Source organism: Bos indicus, chromosome 25 (assembly GCF_029378745.1).
Source record: "Bos indicus isolate NIAB-ARS_2022 breed Sahiwal x Tharparkar chromosome 25, NIAB-ARS_B.indTharparkar_mat_pri_1.0, whole genome shotgun sequence".
Classification (NCBI taxonomy): domain Eukaryota; kingdom Metazoa; phylum Chordata; class Mammalia; order Artiodactyla; family Bovidae; genus Bos; species Bos indicus.
This window is the reverse complement of record NC_091784.1, coordinates 16,867,261-16,886,052: the sequence shown is the minus strand read 5'-3', so window position 1 is coordinate 16,886,052 and position 18,792 is coordinate 16,867,261. Positions and strand designations below refer to the sequence as shown.

The 18,792-nt window shown below is 47.9% G+C and overlaps 1 protein-coding gene across 1 annotated transcript in view; it reads right to left on the bottom strand.

Moving 5' to 3' along the window:
* The window catches only part of XYLT1 (xylosyltransferase 1), a 350,486-nt gene that overhangs the window by 81,738 nt on the left and 249,956 nt on the right, over positions 1 to 18,792 (bottom strand). The window contains exons 4-5 of the mRNA XM_019987119.2: positions 9,618 to 9,790; positions 8,243 to 8,445 (exon numbers count right to left, since the gene is read on the bottom strand). Of these exons, the coding sequence (XP_019842678.2) occupies positions 8,243 to 8,445; positions 9,618 to 9,790 (376 nt within the window). The remainder of the gene's footprint in view (positions 1 to 8,242; positions 8,446 to 9,617; positions 9,791 to 18,792) is intronic.

Sequence of the window (18,792 nt, the reverse complement as noted above, 5' to 3'; positions counted from 1 at the left end):
CACCTTGCACTACTATCAAAAAGAAATATACGTGAGCAAGGAGATAGGGAAATCAGAACCCTGAGCACTGCTGGTGGTGTAAATTGGTAGTCGCTATGAAAAACAGTATGGAGGTTCCTCAAAAACTAAAAATAGAATTACCATATGATCAGTAATTCTACTTCTGGGCATAACTAAAAGAACGGAAAACAGGGAGATGATGAGATGTTCATTCACCCATGTTCTCAGCAGCATTATTTACCATAGCTATAAGGTAGAAGCCACCCAAGTGTCCATCAGTGATGGATGAGTGGACAAGCAAAACGTAGTCTCTCCAGACAAGGGAGATTTATTCTCTCCCAGAAAGGAAGGGAATTGTGACACCTGCTATGACGTCAATGAACCTTGAGGGCATTCTGCTAAGTGAAATAAACCAGTCACAAAAAGAAAAATACTGTCTAATTCCACTTCCAGGAGGTCCCTAAAGTGGTGAAATTCATAGAAACAGAAAATAGAATGCTGGTTGCCAGGGCCTGGGGAAGGGGAGTTGGGGAGTTGTTTAATGGGTATGGAGTTTCAGTTTTGAAAATGAAAAGAGTTCTGGAGCTTGGTGGTCTAATAGTGTGAATGTGCTTAACAACTTAAAAACGGTTAAGATGGTAGGTTTTAAGTTATGCACATTTTATCACAGTTAAAGCCAAAAGAACAAAGAGGAGTCTCTAGCACTTTCTTTCACAGTCCTTAGCTGTCCCCTCCTATCTCAAGGTCAGTCCTCTTCTAAAACTCTGGCCTCAGGCCCCGTTTTGGATCCTTTGTGCCAGCTATGCTCCGCAGGTCTCCTGAGAACGAGGCTGTTTTGTGCAGATGGGGGGCCTGGGCCCTACACGAGCAGCTGCCTGGCTCTGTGTCTAAAAGGCTAAGACACTGCTTGGATTCAGGAAGCTCACGATGGCTTCTGAGACCCCTGCCTCTGGCTGAGGTTTGGGAGGAGGGTTCCCTGAATGTGGTTCTACACCAGCAACGGCAGCAGCAGCAATCACCTCCTTCCTCACAGGCCTCCCCCACCGGCCCAGTCCCCTCACCACTGTTATCTCACAGCAGCCAAAGTGATCTCTCCACATTGCAAATAACGCTGAAGCTTTGAAGTGTTAGTTGCTCAGTTGTGTCTGACTCTGCGAGCCCATGAACTGTAGCCTGTCAGGCTCCTCTGTCCATGGAATTCTCCAGGCAAGGATACTGGAATGGGTTGCCATTCCCTTCTCCAGGGGCTTCTCATTAAAACTGCACAGCTCCTGGGCTAAGGATTCAACCACCGGACACGGGATCAGAAATCCCTACAGGACCTGGCTGGACCATCCTCCCTGGTGGTAAGGCATTCTGGCTGGTTGTGTTTCAGCCACATCAGCCTTCTTTTAACTCCTCAAGCCTGTCAGGGGTCCTCTGACACCTGGGCCTTTGCTTATGCCATCCCCTTACCTGGAACACACTGCTAGCTAAGCCCTACCCATCTCACACACCTCAGTTCACGTGCTGCCTCCTCAGAGAGGTCACCCCCACGTGCAGATGAGCTTCACTTGCTAAATGCTCTTTCATCTGCCCTTCCTTTCAGAATGCTTGACTCACTTTGTGATCACATGTTCACTCGTGTGATCTTTCTGGTTAGTTTCCCACTCCCTCTATCAATAACGAGGGCTGTTGCACAGACAATGCCCGCTGGGTGCTAAGCATGGTCCATACATTAATTCATTTCTCTCTCTAAGCAACCGTATGCAGCGGTGTTGTTGTTGTACCCATTCTACAGATGAGGCAGCTGAGGCCCGGAGACATTAAGTGATATTCTCAAGTCCATGTTCACATAGCTAGTAAACAGAAGAGCTGGGATTCAAACCCAGGTGATTCAAACCACTAGGATGAGGGCAGAGACTGACCATATTTCTCTTTCCCTTTGAATACCCGGTAGCCAGCATAGTGTCTGGCACATAGTAGGTGGTCAGTAAGTATCTGCTGCATGAATGAGTGAAGTCAGAGAAGCCCCATCTTCTGATTTTACCTGTGGGACCATTTTCAGCTGGCCTCTCAGGCAAGCCTGAGCTCTTTCCTCCCCAAGACACCCTTGGGTTGCTTTCAGAGGGGCTTGGATGGTGAAAGAAGGAAGGAGGGAAAAAGGGAAACTGAGACCTCTGTCCCTAAGCCTTCATCTTTCCATCTTCAACCCCAAATCTGTCTCAACCAGCCAGAATCACTGGAAACTTCTCTAATGGAACCAGGCGGAGGACTGCCAGGCTGAACGGGGAAGATCACCAGGCTTCTGTGGATGAGGGTGCACAGATCAGCACCCCTACACTGACCCTGGCATCATCAGACTCAGGCAGTAAAAGCCCTAGTATCAATGCTGTGCAGAGGCCCACGTGATGGAGTTGCATCTTCTTAAACCAGATGAGGTCCTCACCTTAGGTTGTACAGCACAAGCCAAGCTGGCCAAGAGATGGAGCTTTCAAGGAGCTCTTAAGAATCCTGTTTCTACCACCTGATGAGTGGGTAAACAAATTATGGCACAGCCACACAATGGAATAGTAGACAGCCATAAAAAGGATGAAGCACTGGCATAGGCTACAGTGTGGGTAAAGCATGAACATGTCATCCTAAGTGAAAGAAGCCAACCACAAAACATCACACACTGTATGATTCCATACATACGAAACATCCAAAGTAGGCAAATCCATAGAGACAGATTAGTGATTGACAGGGGCTCATGGTGGGATGTGAATGGGGAGGGGCAGGGTTTCCTCTTGGGGTAATGAACGTGTTTTGCAACTAGAGAAAGGTTCTGGTTGCACAACACTGTGTGTGTGTGCTCAGTCATGTCCAGCTCTTTGTACCTCCATGGACTATAGCCCTCCAGACTCCTCCCTCCATGGGATTTTCCAGGCAAGAACACTGAAATGGGTTGCCATTTCCTTCCCTAGGGGATCTTCCTGACCCAGGGATTGAACCTGCATCTCCCACATTGGCAAGAGGATTCTTTGTCACTAGCACCACGGGGAAAGCCCATGACATTGGGCATGTACTAAATGCCACTGGATAGAACCCTTCAAAATGGTTCATTTAGTGTTAAGGGAATTTAACCTCAATTTTTAAAAAAAGAAAAAAGAGACCACTGGCTGTATCCTTGTGGTCAAGTTCCTCAACATCTCTGTGCCTCAGTTTTTTCATCTGAAAAATGGCCTCCCCAAAGTATGTGTGGAGGACCATGTCAGGACCATGGACAGCACTTAAAAAAAAAAACAAAACCGTGCTAGGGATGTCCTAGGTGCTGTAAGTGCATCTTGCTGTGGTTATGATTTGCTATTCACAACAGGAATTCCTTGACCCACTCGAGAATCAGTGGCCTGACTAGAGGAATGAAAAGTAGGGGACTGACTACGCACAGATGCACAGTCCTTTGGCAGATCCCAGGGTGACTAGACTCTGTGCCTGGGTATTATCAAGGGGTTAACTTCCCTGCAAAATTCACCAGAAGTTCTAATACTAACCTCTTTAAACATTCTTACACACCAGAAGCTATGGTTTAAGGGATGAGGATAAAACAGCACACACGTTAAAGGCCCTGGTAGAGGGCCTGACACACAGTAGGCACACAGGAAACATCTGCTGGATCTGGGCATTCGTCCTACTTGATCAGTGCCATGGAGATACTGATCTTGGGGATGTTGCAGAGAAGCCCAGACACCTGCTTCCTGTCTGTTTGAGCTGGTCTTTCTGGCTGAGGAGCTGCAGAAAGGCTCTTGTGCTCCTGCCCTGAGTCCCTGGTGGTATCTCAAGAGAGAGGTTTGGGTCAATGGTTAAGGGTGGCTTAAATGTCCACATGGTGGGCCCCATTGGGTTAGACCTTGTTGCTGTGAATCCCTAAGAGGCAGAATTAGTAGATTCTGGGTTTTGCTTGATGCTTGCACACACACAATATGCACGCACACACACACACCACAGACAGAATGTGAGCCCTGGAGGGGCCATGGACACTTTCAGCCTTTGCGTCTGGTTTGCTCCAGGACACAGGGCCCAGTAACAGACGGTGTGGGGTCTGTTACCACTGGCCCAAACCTCGCAAACCAACTGCACAATGCTTTTGTGCACCATTCATCCCTGTCTGTGGTCCATCTGACTGAAGAATGCCAGTGCAGTTTCCAGCCTCACTCAGTAAACAGAGTATATTGAATAAAAGCATCATGTTCTTTGATGATTCCAAACCTAGCAGGGTTTCGATGGTTGGAAATATCCATTTTCATTCACACACTGGATGCATAAAAAGCTCCAACCAGAGCTTACGTGGGCCAGGCGGTCATATCAGCAGTGAAGTGGGAAGGCCTAGATTCTTTAAACATAACTTCGGTTGCATATTCCAAACACAAGAACGTCTTTCTGTTCACAGACGAGTTGGTTCTCGCCTGATTCTCTTGAAACATTCAGTCTTTGAGTCTCACTTTGCATTTCCCACTTTTGAAAGGGATGTGAGTTCAAGAACTATTTTTCTGCTCTTTTCATGAGTGAAGGGAAAAAGGAAAGCAACTCAGTTGATGATGAAGTCCAGCCTGCGGGGCCAGCACTGTTATACAACTATGATAACTACTGCCTGCTTTTTGGGAGCACTTTCTGTGTCAGGCGCTGTGTTAAGGCCTTGACTTGCAATGTTTCCTCTAATCCTCCTAACTGCCCTATGAAATAGGTCCCAATACTGGGTCCCTTTTAGGTGCATACACTCAGATGCAGAAAGCTGAGGCAACATGTGCCAATTCAAATGGGCCATCGGTGGTGGCAGAATCTGCAGCCAGGCTGTCTGCATCCAGGGTCTCATGGAGGCTACTGGCCAGTAGAGACCAGTGAATCTGGCTGGCGGTTAGAGCCAGACAGCTCACCTGGACAGGCGATGTCAAATCACAGACAGCTCAGAGCAGCCAGGATGGGTGAACACTGCCCTTGGATATCCACCCAGGTTTTCAGAGTCTCATAGAAGCTTCTGACTTGGGCACTCCCGCCCCTTCTAGAAGGCTCCTAAGTTTGCTCATCCTTCCTGGGAGGGGAAAAGTCGTGGTTTTGGAAGCTACAGATGGAGTGGCAGATGGGAAGTGAAAGCCTATCAGAGTTGCCCAGGATAAAACCATTCATCTGCAAAATTCATATGTTTTTGTGTGGGGCGACTTCACGAAAACAACAGCAAGAGGAACCAGCAGTGCCTGACGCGTGAAGTGCCTCCAGCCATGATGCTGGCAACGCGAGTGGGTGGAAGAACTGGCAGCGGGGTGGACACGGAAATGAGGGCCGTGGGAGGTGGAGGAGAGACAGGTCGACAGGCATGGCTAGACAGCCGGAGCATCAAAGCTAAAAACAGGATGACTCCCTTCTCCGAACCCCCAAATGCGTGGGGCACATGGTCTGAGAAAGGATTTCTGGACCTTTCTCAGAGATCAGGAGGCTCAGCCTTGGATCCAGCTTGAGGATTCAGAGCTGATAGGTACTGAGCTAAGTGCCCAAACTCTCTAGGTTCCATGACTACAATCTGATTTCACAGAAGTTGTGTTTACTTGCCAAGGGTCACCTGCGAGTGAGGTGGCAGAACTCAGAGTCTAGCCTTAAGCCATCATATGGGAGTCTGAGCACTCATCTTCTTGGATACTGAAATGCTAGGAATGCTGATCTCCTGGACCAGCTGACCTGGCTAAGTGACTGCTGTTACAACTGCAACTTGCAAATCAACACAGGGCCTATAGGGGGCAGCGTTGAGGCTTGATACAATTCTGGGAAAGGTCATAGGCTGGCCCCCCTGCCTTTGAGAGGTCCTGGTCAAGTGTCACCTCCTGACTGAGGCTGACATGACTTCTGAGGCCTCCATGGGAGGTCTGGAGCCGGGGGAGTGGGAATCTTGACCTTTGAAGGGAGGGTCTGCCACGCCAGCAGCTGTACTCGGCATTCTGGGGTATTTCTGAACACACTCCTTCTTTGGAAGGGAGAGGGAGAAGGCTCCAGCTCACCCTCGCCTTGTACTTCCCTATACTCATCTCTCCTCCTCGTTTTGTTTATTAGGTTCCAGGCATGTTTAAATTTCTCAAAGGCAAGTAGTTCATCTCTGACCCAAGTCCAGGCTGTTCTCTCTCTCAGGAACTGGAGAGTTCTCAGCTGGAGGCAGTTTTGCTCCTCCAGAAACACAGCACCTGGAGATATTTGTGGCTGCCACAAGTGGTTGGAAACAGGAACCACTACTGGCATCTAATGGGTAGAGGCCAGGGGTGCTTCCAAATACCAGGAGTGAGCAGGGAAGCCTCATGGCAGAGAATGATCTAGCCCCAGGTCATATAGATGGGCTTCCCAGGTGGCTCAGTGGTAAAGAACCCACTTGCCAATGCAGGAGACAGAACAGATGTGGGATCGATCCCTGGGTTGGGAAGATCCCCTGGAGGAGGACATGGCAACCCACTGCAGTATTCTTGCCTGAAGAATCCCCATGGACCACAGAGGAGCTGGTGGGCTGTAGTCCATAGTGTTACAGAACTGGACACCACTGAAGTGACTTAGCACTCATGCAATCATATTGACATTAAATTCCAAGACAGACTTTATCTTTTAGATATGTTTACTGAAATATTTGGGGCTTCCCAGGTGGCTCAGTGGTAAAGAACCCACCTGCCGATGCAGGAGTTGCAGGAGACGTGGGTTCGATCCCTGAGTTGGGAAGATTCCCTGGAGAAGGAAATGGCAACCCACTCCAGTATTCTTCCCTGAAGGGTCCAAAGGACAGAGGAGCCTGGCAGGCTATAGTCCATAGGGTCGCAAAGAGCTGGGCATCACTGACCAACTGAGCACACACGCACACACTGAAATATTTACAGATACAATTATATGACCTCTTAGAAATGCTTCACCAGGGCTGGTGGAAGAGGGTCAAGGTCTTTATTGGTATGGATACAGATGAATTGATTATAGTTGAAACTGGGTGATGCAGGCGTCATTTACTAGTCTTGTATTCTTGTGCATGTTTGAGAATTGCCTTGATAAAACACCTTTTATAAGACTCCTTCAGAGAAAGGAAGGCCCTTTCCTTCACCCCGTCCACTTCTCCTTTTTGGCCTTTCAATAAGCGAGATGGAAGACACAGTCAAGCAGAGAGCTGCTTTCTTGATAGGAAATATAGTTCACTTTGTTGCCTTTTTTACTCCGTTTAAAGAGATCTCCAGGGGTTTTCTTTGCTTACACCTCTTTTAAAGAGTAGATCAATGTTTGTGCAAAGGGACAGAGTGGCATCTGAATTTCTCACCGCCCAGGGCTGCTGGTTGCTCCACCACCCACTCATAATTGTGGCTGAGTAGCCTACAGGCCCTGGGGAGACCTCAGGAGAAACTAGAGATCTGCAGTTTCAGTTGAAATCTACCAGCCGTAGAATGTGGGCAATCAATTCATGTGTTAAAATTGGATAGGAGCCAAACAAACCCACCCATGGGATTCCAACAGCCCAGAGACGCCTGTCTGATTCTGCCCAGGCTGTCACACCCCGCTCCCTTCTTCCACTTTGTCCTTTTCAGTTTAACACCTAAGTCAGACCTTGACCTTCCTCTGCTCCAAACACGGCGTGCAGTTCTCATCTTCCTTTGACTAATGGACAAATTCTAGACCCTCCATGATCTCACCTCAGTTTTCTCTCTGGCTTCAGTTTCTTAGGACTTCACCCTCTCTTCCAGCCACACTGAGCCCTGCTGTTGCTGGAACACATCAGGCATCCTCAGGGCTCAGCACCTGTGCTGCTCCCTGCTGGACCATTTTCCCTATCTGGGCAGCTCACTCCATCACCATCTTCCATTCTTCTCCGGAAGGATGTTCCTGGCCACTCTCATTACAATTCCACCTCCAACCTGCTCCTGCTGCTCTCTGCCTTATTTTTCTGATGTACCATTTTAAATACTTAGTTTGCATGTTGTCTGTTTCCCCCATTTGAATGGAAGTACCTCATGGCCAGGGGTTTCAGCCTTTGAAGTATGTTCTCAAAAAGAGCTGGGAAAACCATGTACTCACTGTTGAATGAATAAATGAGTGAATGCTCACATGATTCTCAAGCACAACGTGGCCCTCATGTAGAGAGACCTTACAGAGACAGTGAGTAAGCATCTCTGAGGCAGGAAGGCTTCTCCAGACAGGAGGCAGGCTGCTTCTGCCTCTGGCTTCCCAGATATAACAGGGGAAGCAGGACCTCAAAGCAGGCTGGCCAGGGCCGCCTTACCTGATGGGGTAGTCAGCTGCGCTGAGGTTGATGAAGAAGTCCCAGGGCCAGTCGGTCATCTCCAGGAGGTCCCGCATGCTCTGCAGGTATGTGGACAGGAGGCTGGCTCCGCCCCAGATGGTGGCCATCCTCCAGGGCGTGACACGGACGTTGCTGTACTGCCTGGCGAACTGAAGCACTTGGCGATGCAGGTAATTGGAGCGCTTTCACAGGAGAGGAAGGGTGACATTCAGCAGCGTGGAAAACACCCCAGCCCTGCCCCTTACCCCCTCTCTGTCCCTTCCCTTCTAGGTGACAGGGCTTCTGAACTTTGCCAAGTAACTGATTCAGACCTGGGGTGTCTTTCTGCATCGTTACACAAACTTCATTATTTTTAAAGTATTACTTTAGCAATTTGAGATGCAGATTCCCTGGTCCTGCCTCTGTATTACTGGTTCCCCAGGTATAGGCTGGTGCCTGGGAATCTGCATTTTTCTCTAAGACTGATACATATGGTCTGAGGATAACAAGCTAAGTAATATGGTTTCATCTAATATGATTGCATCCCTGGTTCAGGAAGATCCCCTGGAGAAGAGAATGGCAACCCACTCCAGCATTCTTGCCTGGAGAATTCCATGGACAGAGAGGAGTCTGGCAGGCTAAAGTCCATGGGGTCACAAAGAGTTGGATATGACAGAGTGACTAACACTTGCATTTAAACCTGAAGAGTATTTTGAAAGGTAGACTTTCTCCACTACCCTCTGGCAGGCCTGCTAGAATCAGACTTCTGAATAGGCATCCCCTTTGTCTTCTTGACCAAAGACACAATCATGTCACATCAGCAGACCAACAGAAACCTCTGGAACAAGATGCTCAGGGGTCAACAAGCTGGCTCCATGATTTTTTTTTTTTTGGTAAATAAAGTTTTATTGAAACAGTCACACACATTCATTTGTGTATGTTTTTATGGCTGCTTTCAGGCTACAATGCCAGAGCTGATTAGCTGTGACAGAGTGTATAGCCCACAAAGCCTGAAATACTTGCCCTCTGGCCCTTGATGGGAAAAGTGGGCCCAACCCTGGGTTAGCTATCCTTATAGCGTGGCAGGCATTGCATTGGGCAGGGCCATGAGCAAAAGAGGTATGACTGACAATGTTCATTGTCATTGAAGGGAGTCTAAAGTCACAGTTTCGAGCTTTGAAACTGACACCCATGCATGTGCACACACACACACACACACACACACACACACAACACACAACACACCTACACAGCACTTCAAGGCCAAATGGTCTGGGGGAGGCAGCTGCTCAGCCTGCAAGGCTCCCCTGGAAGGGAAGGGCAGACACACCCCCAGAGAAGTGCCAGCAGGGGACAATCAGAGGGCGGGCCTCACCTTGTCCACGTGGATGTAGTAAAAGTGGTCCTTGTGGTAGATGGCCTTGAACATGCGCTGCAGCTGCCGGGAGGCGCGGCCGTGGACCACCAGGACGAAGGCGATTCTGACCGGGTTGGCCAGCATGTACTCCACTGAATCCTCGTCCCACTGAACGTTCTTGTTGGCTTTGCCTGGGAAAATCAGGGAGATCACAGAGGTGGGGTGAGTTTGGCTGTCCTCAGTGGGTGTTTCTCTGATGCTTCTTCCCGGGATTATTTGAGGGGCACAGTGGTCATTTTGGTCCCTGAAACTGGTTTCAACATAACCAGGCAAGTCCTGGACCCTTACTCTGTCCTGGTAAACAGGAGTGGGGGCCCCAGAGGAGCTAAAGACATGGTTTCCATCCCCAGGGAGCCAAACAGCACTGATGGAGACACGTGTACACATATTAAAGCCAGAGGAGATGAGCCACGTAAGAGGTACATTTCTGAACCACAGAGGAAGGAGCAGTTAATTTCAATTTGGAAAATGTTAAGATATACGTGCTGTCTTTGTTTGTCCAGAATCCACTCTCATTTCTCCTCCGAACAGCATCTATTTTGTTTTGTTTTTAAATTGTGGAAAGAACAGATAACCTGAGAGCTACCCCCTTAACACATTTTTAAGTGTTCAGGATGGCAGTGTGGATGATAAGTAATAGCTTATGGTGAACAGTGTCAGATTTGTGATCTCCAAAGAAAATTTAGTTTCGGGACCAGGGACCAGGCTTGATCACTCAAGAGCTTTTGTGCAGCAGAGTTTTATTAAAGCGAACAAAGGACAGAGAAAGCTTCTGACATAGACATCAGAAGGGGGATGGAGAGTGCCCCTCTCACTAGTCTTAGCAAGGCCTTATATAGTTTCATCAGACCCACTCCCACAACATACATCTGAAATTAACAAGATTAGAACTAACAATAGAAGGGTCTTACCAGACCCACTCCCACAGTATACAAGTTTTAAGAGAACAAGATTAGTCAGAAGGTTGAGAAACGTGTCCTCAAGCAAGAAACACTGTTATATTGACTAAGACAAAGCAATGTAGAAAAAAAAAAAATTGTCCTTTTTCTCTTCCTTGAGAGCCTCAGACACTTCTCTCTCCTTGAGAGCCCAGACTCCTTTCTCCTCCTCGGGGACCCCAGATTTCTTATCAACCTACTAGGGAATTGACTCTCATAAGCACAATGTTGCATGGCAGATCTCTGGAACTTATCCATCGTGCCTAATGAGAAATTTATCACCCAATATTTTGAAGGGCGTCAACCTCCCCCATTCTCTGTGTGGAAGGAGAGGGTCTCTATCTAGTATCAGTTTCAGGGGTGGTCACAGGACTTAGGCTTGGCCAGTCAGGACACAATAGGTAAGGTTCAGAGTTAACTAAGCTATTTAGCCAAGAAGACAGAATTCCAGACTGTTGTTGGAACTAGATAAAAGCCTCAAAGTCCATGAAACTTGAAGATCCTAAGAGCCATTTTATCCCCCCATGGAGAGGAAAGGGAAAACACTGCTGAGTGAGGGGGAGGAATAGACCCTCGTGACCCCGCTTGAGCTCCCAGATCAGCCTGGGAGGAGATCAGCCACCGTCATTGCTTATCTTTCTTTAAAAGCCCAGATCCTACACCAGATGCTCCTAGATAAGTGGTTCCAGACGTCTTTTATCCTGGTGTGTGTGTGCTCAGTCGCTTCAGTCGTGTCCAACTCTTTGCTATCCAATGGACTGCAGCCCACCGGGCTCCTCTGTCCATGGGTTTCTCCAGACAAGAATACTGGAGTGGGTTGCCATGCCCTTCTCCAAGGGATCTTCGCCACTCAGGGATGGAACCTGTGTCTCTTGCATTGCAGGCAAATTCTTTACTACTGAGCCATTGGGGAAGCCCCCTTTATCCTGGAAGCAGCCTCAAAGATGCCTTTTATCCTTCTTTCCCTTGTAAATGCCCCAGGGGCAAGGTTTCAGGGAGGAACATGGCTTACTGGTTCAGTTCATTATAATCCCAACCAGAAATCTCCTGGCTTTCCTGAGCCGAATTTCCTTTGGATCTAACCTGATTTCTTACAGGTTTTAGGTTTATGGGACTCAGCACACAGCAGCTGCAGGTGTCTCTGAATACCAACTGGGAAAGCTGAGAACTCGGACTGTTCAGTCTGGAGGTCAGGAGACGGGGAGCCTGTCGGCTGTCACTGGGAAGCTGAATGGCCACCACATAAGTGCGGCTCCTTCTGTGTTGTCCCAGAGGACGGGATGGGGATGAGATGAGCGTGGGCTGTGTCCTCATCACGTGGTACAGACTCCACAGCCCATAGCCCTGCCTCCCGCAGTTAGGACTGCAGATCCCTGCACCCTGACTCCCCCACCATTGACCTTGACCCCTGACCTTTTGTCTTTTCCTTGAGCAAGCCTGTCTTTGCCTCAGAACCTTTCCATGGCCATTCCTGCCCCCGGGGACACCCTCTCCCTAGATCTTTGTGTACTTCTTGCCACTAGTTCACAGGTCACAATCAGGCCACCAACCACATCACTGTCTTTTATCTCGACCTATTTCAATTTTCTGCATTGCATTTAACACTGTCTGGAATTACATATATATTTTTTATTGTCTGGATCCCCAACTAGAACTAAACTCCAAAAGATGAGGGACTATTTAAGAATATTTGTCACTGAATACACATTATTAACAATATCTGGCACATAGCTGGTTTTTGGTGAAAACAAAAGTTACAGGAGGATACATTTTAGTACTGTAACAATTACCTCTTCTTGAGCATTGAGCAGTCCTTACCATTAATTATTTCATTTAATCCTCATAACAACCCTGCAAGGTAGGGCCATTATCTCTGATTTGCAAATGAGGAAACCACAGCTTAGAGAGGCCAAGGGATTTATTTGTTCAAGGTCCCACTGCTTTAATTAAGCTGAGATTCAAACCCAGGTCTGTTTCCAAAGCTTATGCCCTTAACCAGTAATATATACTACATTACCATGCCCAGAATTTATAAATATTAAGAACAATTCTGCTTAATGAAATAGCCTGTAAATTAGTTATTGCAGGTAGATAGGCATGCACTTGAAGACTGTCAGAAGTATTGCAGAGAGGATTCCTGTGTCATGTGGGAGGTGGACTCTAGGTAGCCAATAAGGTGACATCTTTTAATTCAGCCATCCATCCATCCATTCATTCATCCATCCATTCAAATTCAACCACTCATCCAACAAACCAGTTAACTATCCACCTAGCAAAACATTCAATGCCTATCATCCCCTCAAAAAACCATCCATCCATCCATCCATCCATGCATGCATCAACTCACCCATCATCCAAGCAAACCATCCCTGCATGCACTCTTCCAACCATCTAATGATCAACTTTCTGATCCACGCAATATTAACTTAGCCTATACTGCATTAATATTGCATGGATCAGAGAGTTGATCATTAGATGGTTGGAAGAGTGCAAGCATGGATAATTTGCTTGGAGGATGATGGGTGAGTGGATGGATGGATAGATGAGAAGATGTATCCTTATTGGCCACTTAAAGTAAGCCTCCCACATGATACAGGCATCTTCTCTGCAATGTCTCTGACAGTCCTCCAGTGCACGCCTATCTACCTACAACAACTAATTCACAAGGTATCTCATTAACTAAGCAGAATTGTTATAAACATTCCAAACTGGAAGAGAGAACGGCAACCCACTCCAGTATTCTTGCCTGGAGAATCCCATGGACAGAGGAGTTTGGTAGGCGGCAGTCCATAGGGTCACACAGAGTTGGACATGACTGAAGCGACTAAGTACTCACACATTCACATACTATGCTAGGTACTAGAAAAATAAAATTGGAGAAAAAACTCTTCCCTTGAGGAGCTCTCAGCCAACTAGGAGACAAGGAAGACAATGCTCAATTGCTTTATGAAAGATGTGTGCCCTTTGAGGGTGGGGAAGTAATGAATAGTTTGCCCACAGAGACTGAGGAGATCTCAGAGAGTTTAGCTTCTGAACCCATTTCCCCATGCTCTCCTGATGTCCTACCCTCTTTGGTTCCTGACTGTTCAATCAGGAAATTCGATCCTGGGGATAATTACTATCTTGGCTCTGGTTGAAGACAAGCTAGGCAGCAACCACAAGGTTATCCTAACCTCCCTCTAATTTTCTTTCTAAACCACTTGCAAATACACTTAGGTTTTCCTCATGGTTGTACAGGAGAAGTGTGCCTGGAAGAATCACGTCCCTTTAAACACTCACACAATAACCTATGCATTCATTCATCCATCCACCCATCCATTCATTCACCCATCCATCCATCCATCCAACCACCCAGAACCCTTCAACCCTCCCACTTGCCAGTCTAGGACAAAACTTTGAGCACAAAAACATATGGGACATGAGCCTGTCTTCACACATAGATTATGAATGGATTAATGAATGTGAGAATCCAAAGTAAAAAGATAATAACATAAGAGAAAAGCTTATATTTGCTTTCCTGCAACTGCAGCCCATAGGCAGTGCACAGGTCATGGCAGGGCCGGCTGTAACCTCTCTTCACCCCCCTCAGAGACTCTTTATCAAACAAAGGGAGGGAGGTTAAAAACAATGGCTACTCATGTCACTTTTTTCTACCTGGATTTCTTTGAATGATGTTTCAAAGGTTTAAATGTGGTCTGACACTATGTTTCATAGGAATTCCACTCTGTAGGGGTTCCTGCTGGCACTCAGATAATACTGCTCATCTCTGCCCCAAGGTTTCTGGGTAACAATGACCTGGAGCTCCTAGCAAGGGAGGCTCCTGGGGCCTTTGTGAACAGCCATGCTCTCCAGCCAGGGATGTCTCTTGCCCTGATGTTGAATGAGTAAGCGAGTGAATCCATTCTGGAGGCAGGCTTCTCTGGGCCAGAGGAGCTGATGTCTCCTGAGTGCTGGTGCCAGGGGCTATGTGTGGGTCATTACTTGGCTCTCGGAGGAAAACACTGTCATACTCGAGACTCAGAGAGGTCAGCGCGTTTCTCAGGTCACAGGGTAAGGGAGGACAGAGGCGGGAGTGTGAACCCAACTCCAGCCCTGCTCCTTCCACCCACCCTCTGCTGTACTGATGAGCAGGTTATGGGAGGAAGAGTGTGCAGACCCCTGGTCTCTAAAGGGACATGAGTGTTGATGTTGAGAAAAGCCTTTTGTAATTTTTCTTTGGGGGTTTTTAGAAAGCAGAGCGGATTCACAGACAGACACAATCAAGTATGCTTCCTTTCTGGAGAAGGGGAAGAAGACCTGGGGACTCAAACACTGGCTGCAGAGCCTCCTGGGTGTAAACAGTCTAAAGTCATCCTTGGGTCAGACAGTCGGTCTGCGGAGGAGCGAAGAGAAGGGGGAACAAAACCCCAGAGCTCTGCATGCATGCATGCTAAGTCACTTCATTTATGTCCAACTCCTTGATACCCCATGGACTGTAGCCTGCCAGGCTCCTCTGTCCATGGAGTTCTCCAGCAAGAATACTGGAATGGGTTGCCGTGCCCTCCTCCAGGGGATCTTCCTGAAGCAGGAACCAGGGTCTCCCACAGTGCAGGCAGATTCTTTATCATTTGAGGCACCAGGAAAGCCAGCTATTCTGGGCCTTAAGGGTGGGTGGGAAAGACAAAAATATCCACAGAAAAGAGACAGAGAGATGGCAATGGGGATGAGAGGTGGAGGCAGGCACACACAAATCCAGGGAAAAGCAGAGAGAGACAGGAGGACCTCCTCCTCCCACATATATGGGAAAGAAATACACAGAGAGACACACGAAGAATCACGGGCACAGACAGAGACACACAGACAAAAACAGAGACAAACATACCCAACCAGACATACACATGGAGGCAGGGGGAAGGGGGGAGCTTCTCCACTGGAAAAGCTGGATCCACTTGGCCCCAGAGTGATGCAGCTAGCCTTAAAAGCAAAGGCCAATGAAAGTTCCAGAATTTCAGAATCAAAAAATGCTCCCAGGCTGGAGACATTGCCTGGTCCCTTCCCCCCAGACTACTTCCATTCTTTCCACACTTTCCCCTCGTCTGTCCCCTGACCAGCCCTGTACTCTCGTGAGCCCAGAGATGAAGGAAGAGCGTGAGGCCCAGGGACCCACTGAAAGTGGTGCGACATTCACAGGCTTGCTCCACGACCACAATGGCAATGATCCCCACGTTGGTACAGGGGAGGACCCTGATGCATTTTGTCGAATAAACAAGAGAGCGTGAATGGGCGAGTTTTCTGCCCCGTGTTGCAGTGGGGGGCAAGGGAGGGCATTCAAAGGGGCTGAGGTTCATGGCACTCTGGGACAGTTGCCAGTCACCAGCTTCTTATTTTTGTTCCACAGCCCTGGCTCCTGCATCGACCTTTCCAGCAAGCTGCTCGGACACAGGGTTGCTGAGGAGACAGGAAACCACCCTAGAGACCAGGCAGAGTGGGCCTCCTCAATTCTGGTCACCGTTTCCGGAACTGCGGTCCTGGAAAGCTGCCGGCCTCCACCACCAGGAGTGGGATCGTCAGTGGGCTGTGGTGAGCTTCCCAGAAGGGCAGGAATGGGGGAGGGGCTCTCTCCCACCCACTGGAGGGAGTAGGAGCTGGCAGAGTCTGGCCAGAGGTGATGTGGCAACATGTATTATAGTGTTACACATGCAGGTCCCTCGCCCCAGTAATTTCGCTCCTAAGAATCTATCCTGGGGGAAGAAGGCAAATATGCGTGTCTCCATGTATATGGCAACCCACTCCAGTACTCTTGCCTGGAAAATCCCATGGACAGAGGATCCTGGTAGGTTACAGTCCGTGGGGTCGCAAAGAGTCAGACATGACTGAGCAACTTCACTTTCTTTCTTTCCATGTATAGAGGGTTTCCCAGGTGGTGCTAGTGGTAAAGAATCTGCCTGCCAATCCAGGAGATGCAGGAGACTCAGGTTCCATTCCTGGACTGGGAAACTCTTGGAGAACGAAATAGTAACCCACCCCAGTATTCCTGCTTGGGGGCTACAGATCATGGGGTCACAAAGAGTCAGGCATGGCTGAGCACGCACACACGTCCATGTATAGGGTGCTCTTTGTTCATTTAGTCACCCATTCAGCACCTCCTCTGTGCTCACTGGACACAACAGAGTCCTTTCCTGAATGCTGATTAGGTGAGTGGAGTAGAAAGCCAATACAAAAGGAAGCAAATATACAGAGTGAAGTAAGTCAGAAAGAGAAAAACAAATATCACATATTAACGCATATATGTGGCATCTAGAAAAATGGTACAGGTGAACCTAGCTGCAGCCTGGGAATAGAGACACAGACAGAGAATGGGCGTGTAGACACAGCAGGGAGAAGGAAGGTGGGATGAACTGAGAGAGTGGCACTGACGTGTATATACCACCACGTGTGAAACAGACAGCCAGCCGGAACATGCAGCACAGTGTAGGGAGCTCAGCTCTGTGCTGACCCGCATGGCGGATGCGGGAGATCCAAGAGGGAGGGGTTATATGTATACTTATAGCTGGTTTACTTTATTGTACAGCAGAAGCCAACACAACATTGTAAAGCAACTATGTGAGTGTGTGCTAAGGCACTTAAGCCATGTCCCGCTCTGTGCGACCCTACGGACTGCAGCCCGCCAGGCTCCTCTGTCCAGGGTATTCTCCAGACAAGAATACTGGAGTGGGTTGCCTTACCCTCCTCCAGGGGATCTTCCCAACCCAGGGATGGGTTTCTTACATCTCCTGCATGAGCAGGTGGGTTCTTTACCACTAGTACCACCCAGGAAACCTGTAAAGCAACAAAACCCTAATTTTTAAAAAAGCAAGCAAACAGAGAATACAATTGCAAACATAGTGATATAGACTATGAAGAAAACAATGTAAGCATGTTAAAGGGGGGCGGATTATTTGGCTATGGTGGCCAAATGTAGGCTGATGTGAAGTGGATACACTTGAACAAACTCAGAGTGAACTGAGGGGGTGAGTCATTTAATTATCACGGATGGAGGAGGATTCTGGGCAGCTGGCATAGCAAATGCAAAGGTCCCGAGGCCTCCATCTCCATGGTGTTTATAATGGTCCAAAATAGGAATCGACCCAAAGGTCATAGTAATGCTCGTTGATACAGAACATTATCTATAATATATTATGCAAAACAGAAGTCCTTCAGTGCAATCCATAACAATGAAAAGACCTGCCCCCAAATATTAACAGAAGATCAGATGGTGGCATGACAGTTTCCATTTCTTCCTTGTACTTTTCTGTGTTAACTACATTTTGTAAGATGAATAACTTTTATCAGCCAAACTAACAATAAAGGCAATGCTTGCTGATGCTGTTGCTAAGTCGTTTCAGTTGTGTCTGACTCTGTGTGACCCCATAGACAGCAGCCCACCAGGCTCCCCTGTCCCTGAGATTCTCCAGGCAAGAACACTGGAGTGGGTTGCCATCTCCTTCTGCAATGCATGAAAGTGAAGTCACTCAGTCGTGTCCAACTCTTCATGACCCCATGGACTGAAGCCTACCAGGTTCCTCCACCCATGGGTTTTCCACGCAAGAGTACTGGAGGGGGTTGCCATTGCCTTCTCCTAAAAGGCGATGCTTACTGATACTTCTAATATTAACTGTTTACTGAACATGCCAGCTATGTATTAAGCCATTTCTGTGCGCAATTTTTTTTTACTTCCATCCAAACTTCTATGAGAAAAGGGTTATTATCTTCCTCTGATATGGCGAAGGAAGCTGAAGTTCAGAGACGTCCCGGTTAGGAGTTGTTTGAGCTAGAAATGGAGCCGGTCTGTTTTACCGAAGCCCTATTATTGCCACTATGCTCCGTCAAATTGTCCTCATTTCCAAAAGATGAAAATCTCTTCCTAGAAGCCTATCAGTTGGCTTTTTTCAGCCGCAGGACAGATAACAATCACATGTGGTCAAAGCTACGTGTGTCTTTACAGACTGAAACCCAAACGTTGCCTGGTTCCTAAAAAAAGCTATGAATTTAACAATGTAATCAGATTCCTGTGGCATAAAACAGAAAATAAGTGGAAGAATCAGAGTGATTAGAGGCAGTGGGAGAAGCTGACTTCAGACAAATGTTAAAAAGCCAGAGTTGTGGGGAGGCATATCAAGTATATTTTTGCCATGCAGGTGGGGAGGTCAAGGACAAACATTCATGGAGGGCTCTGC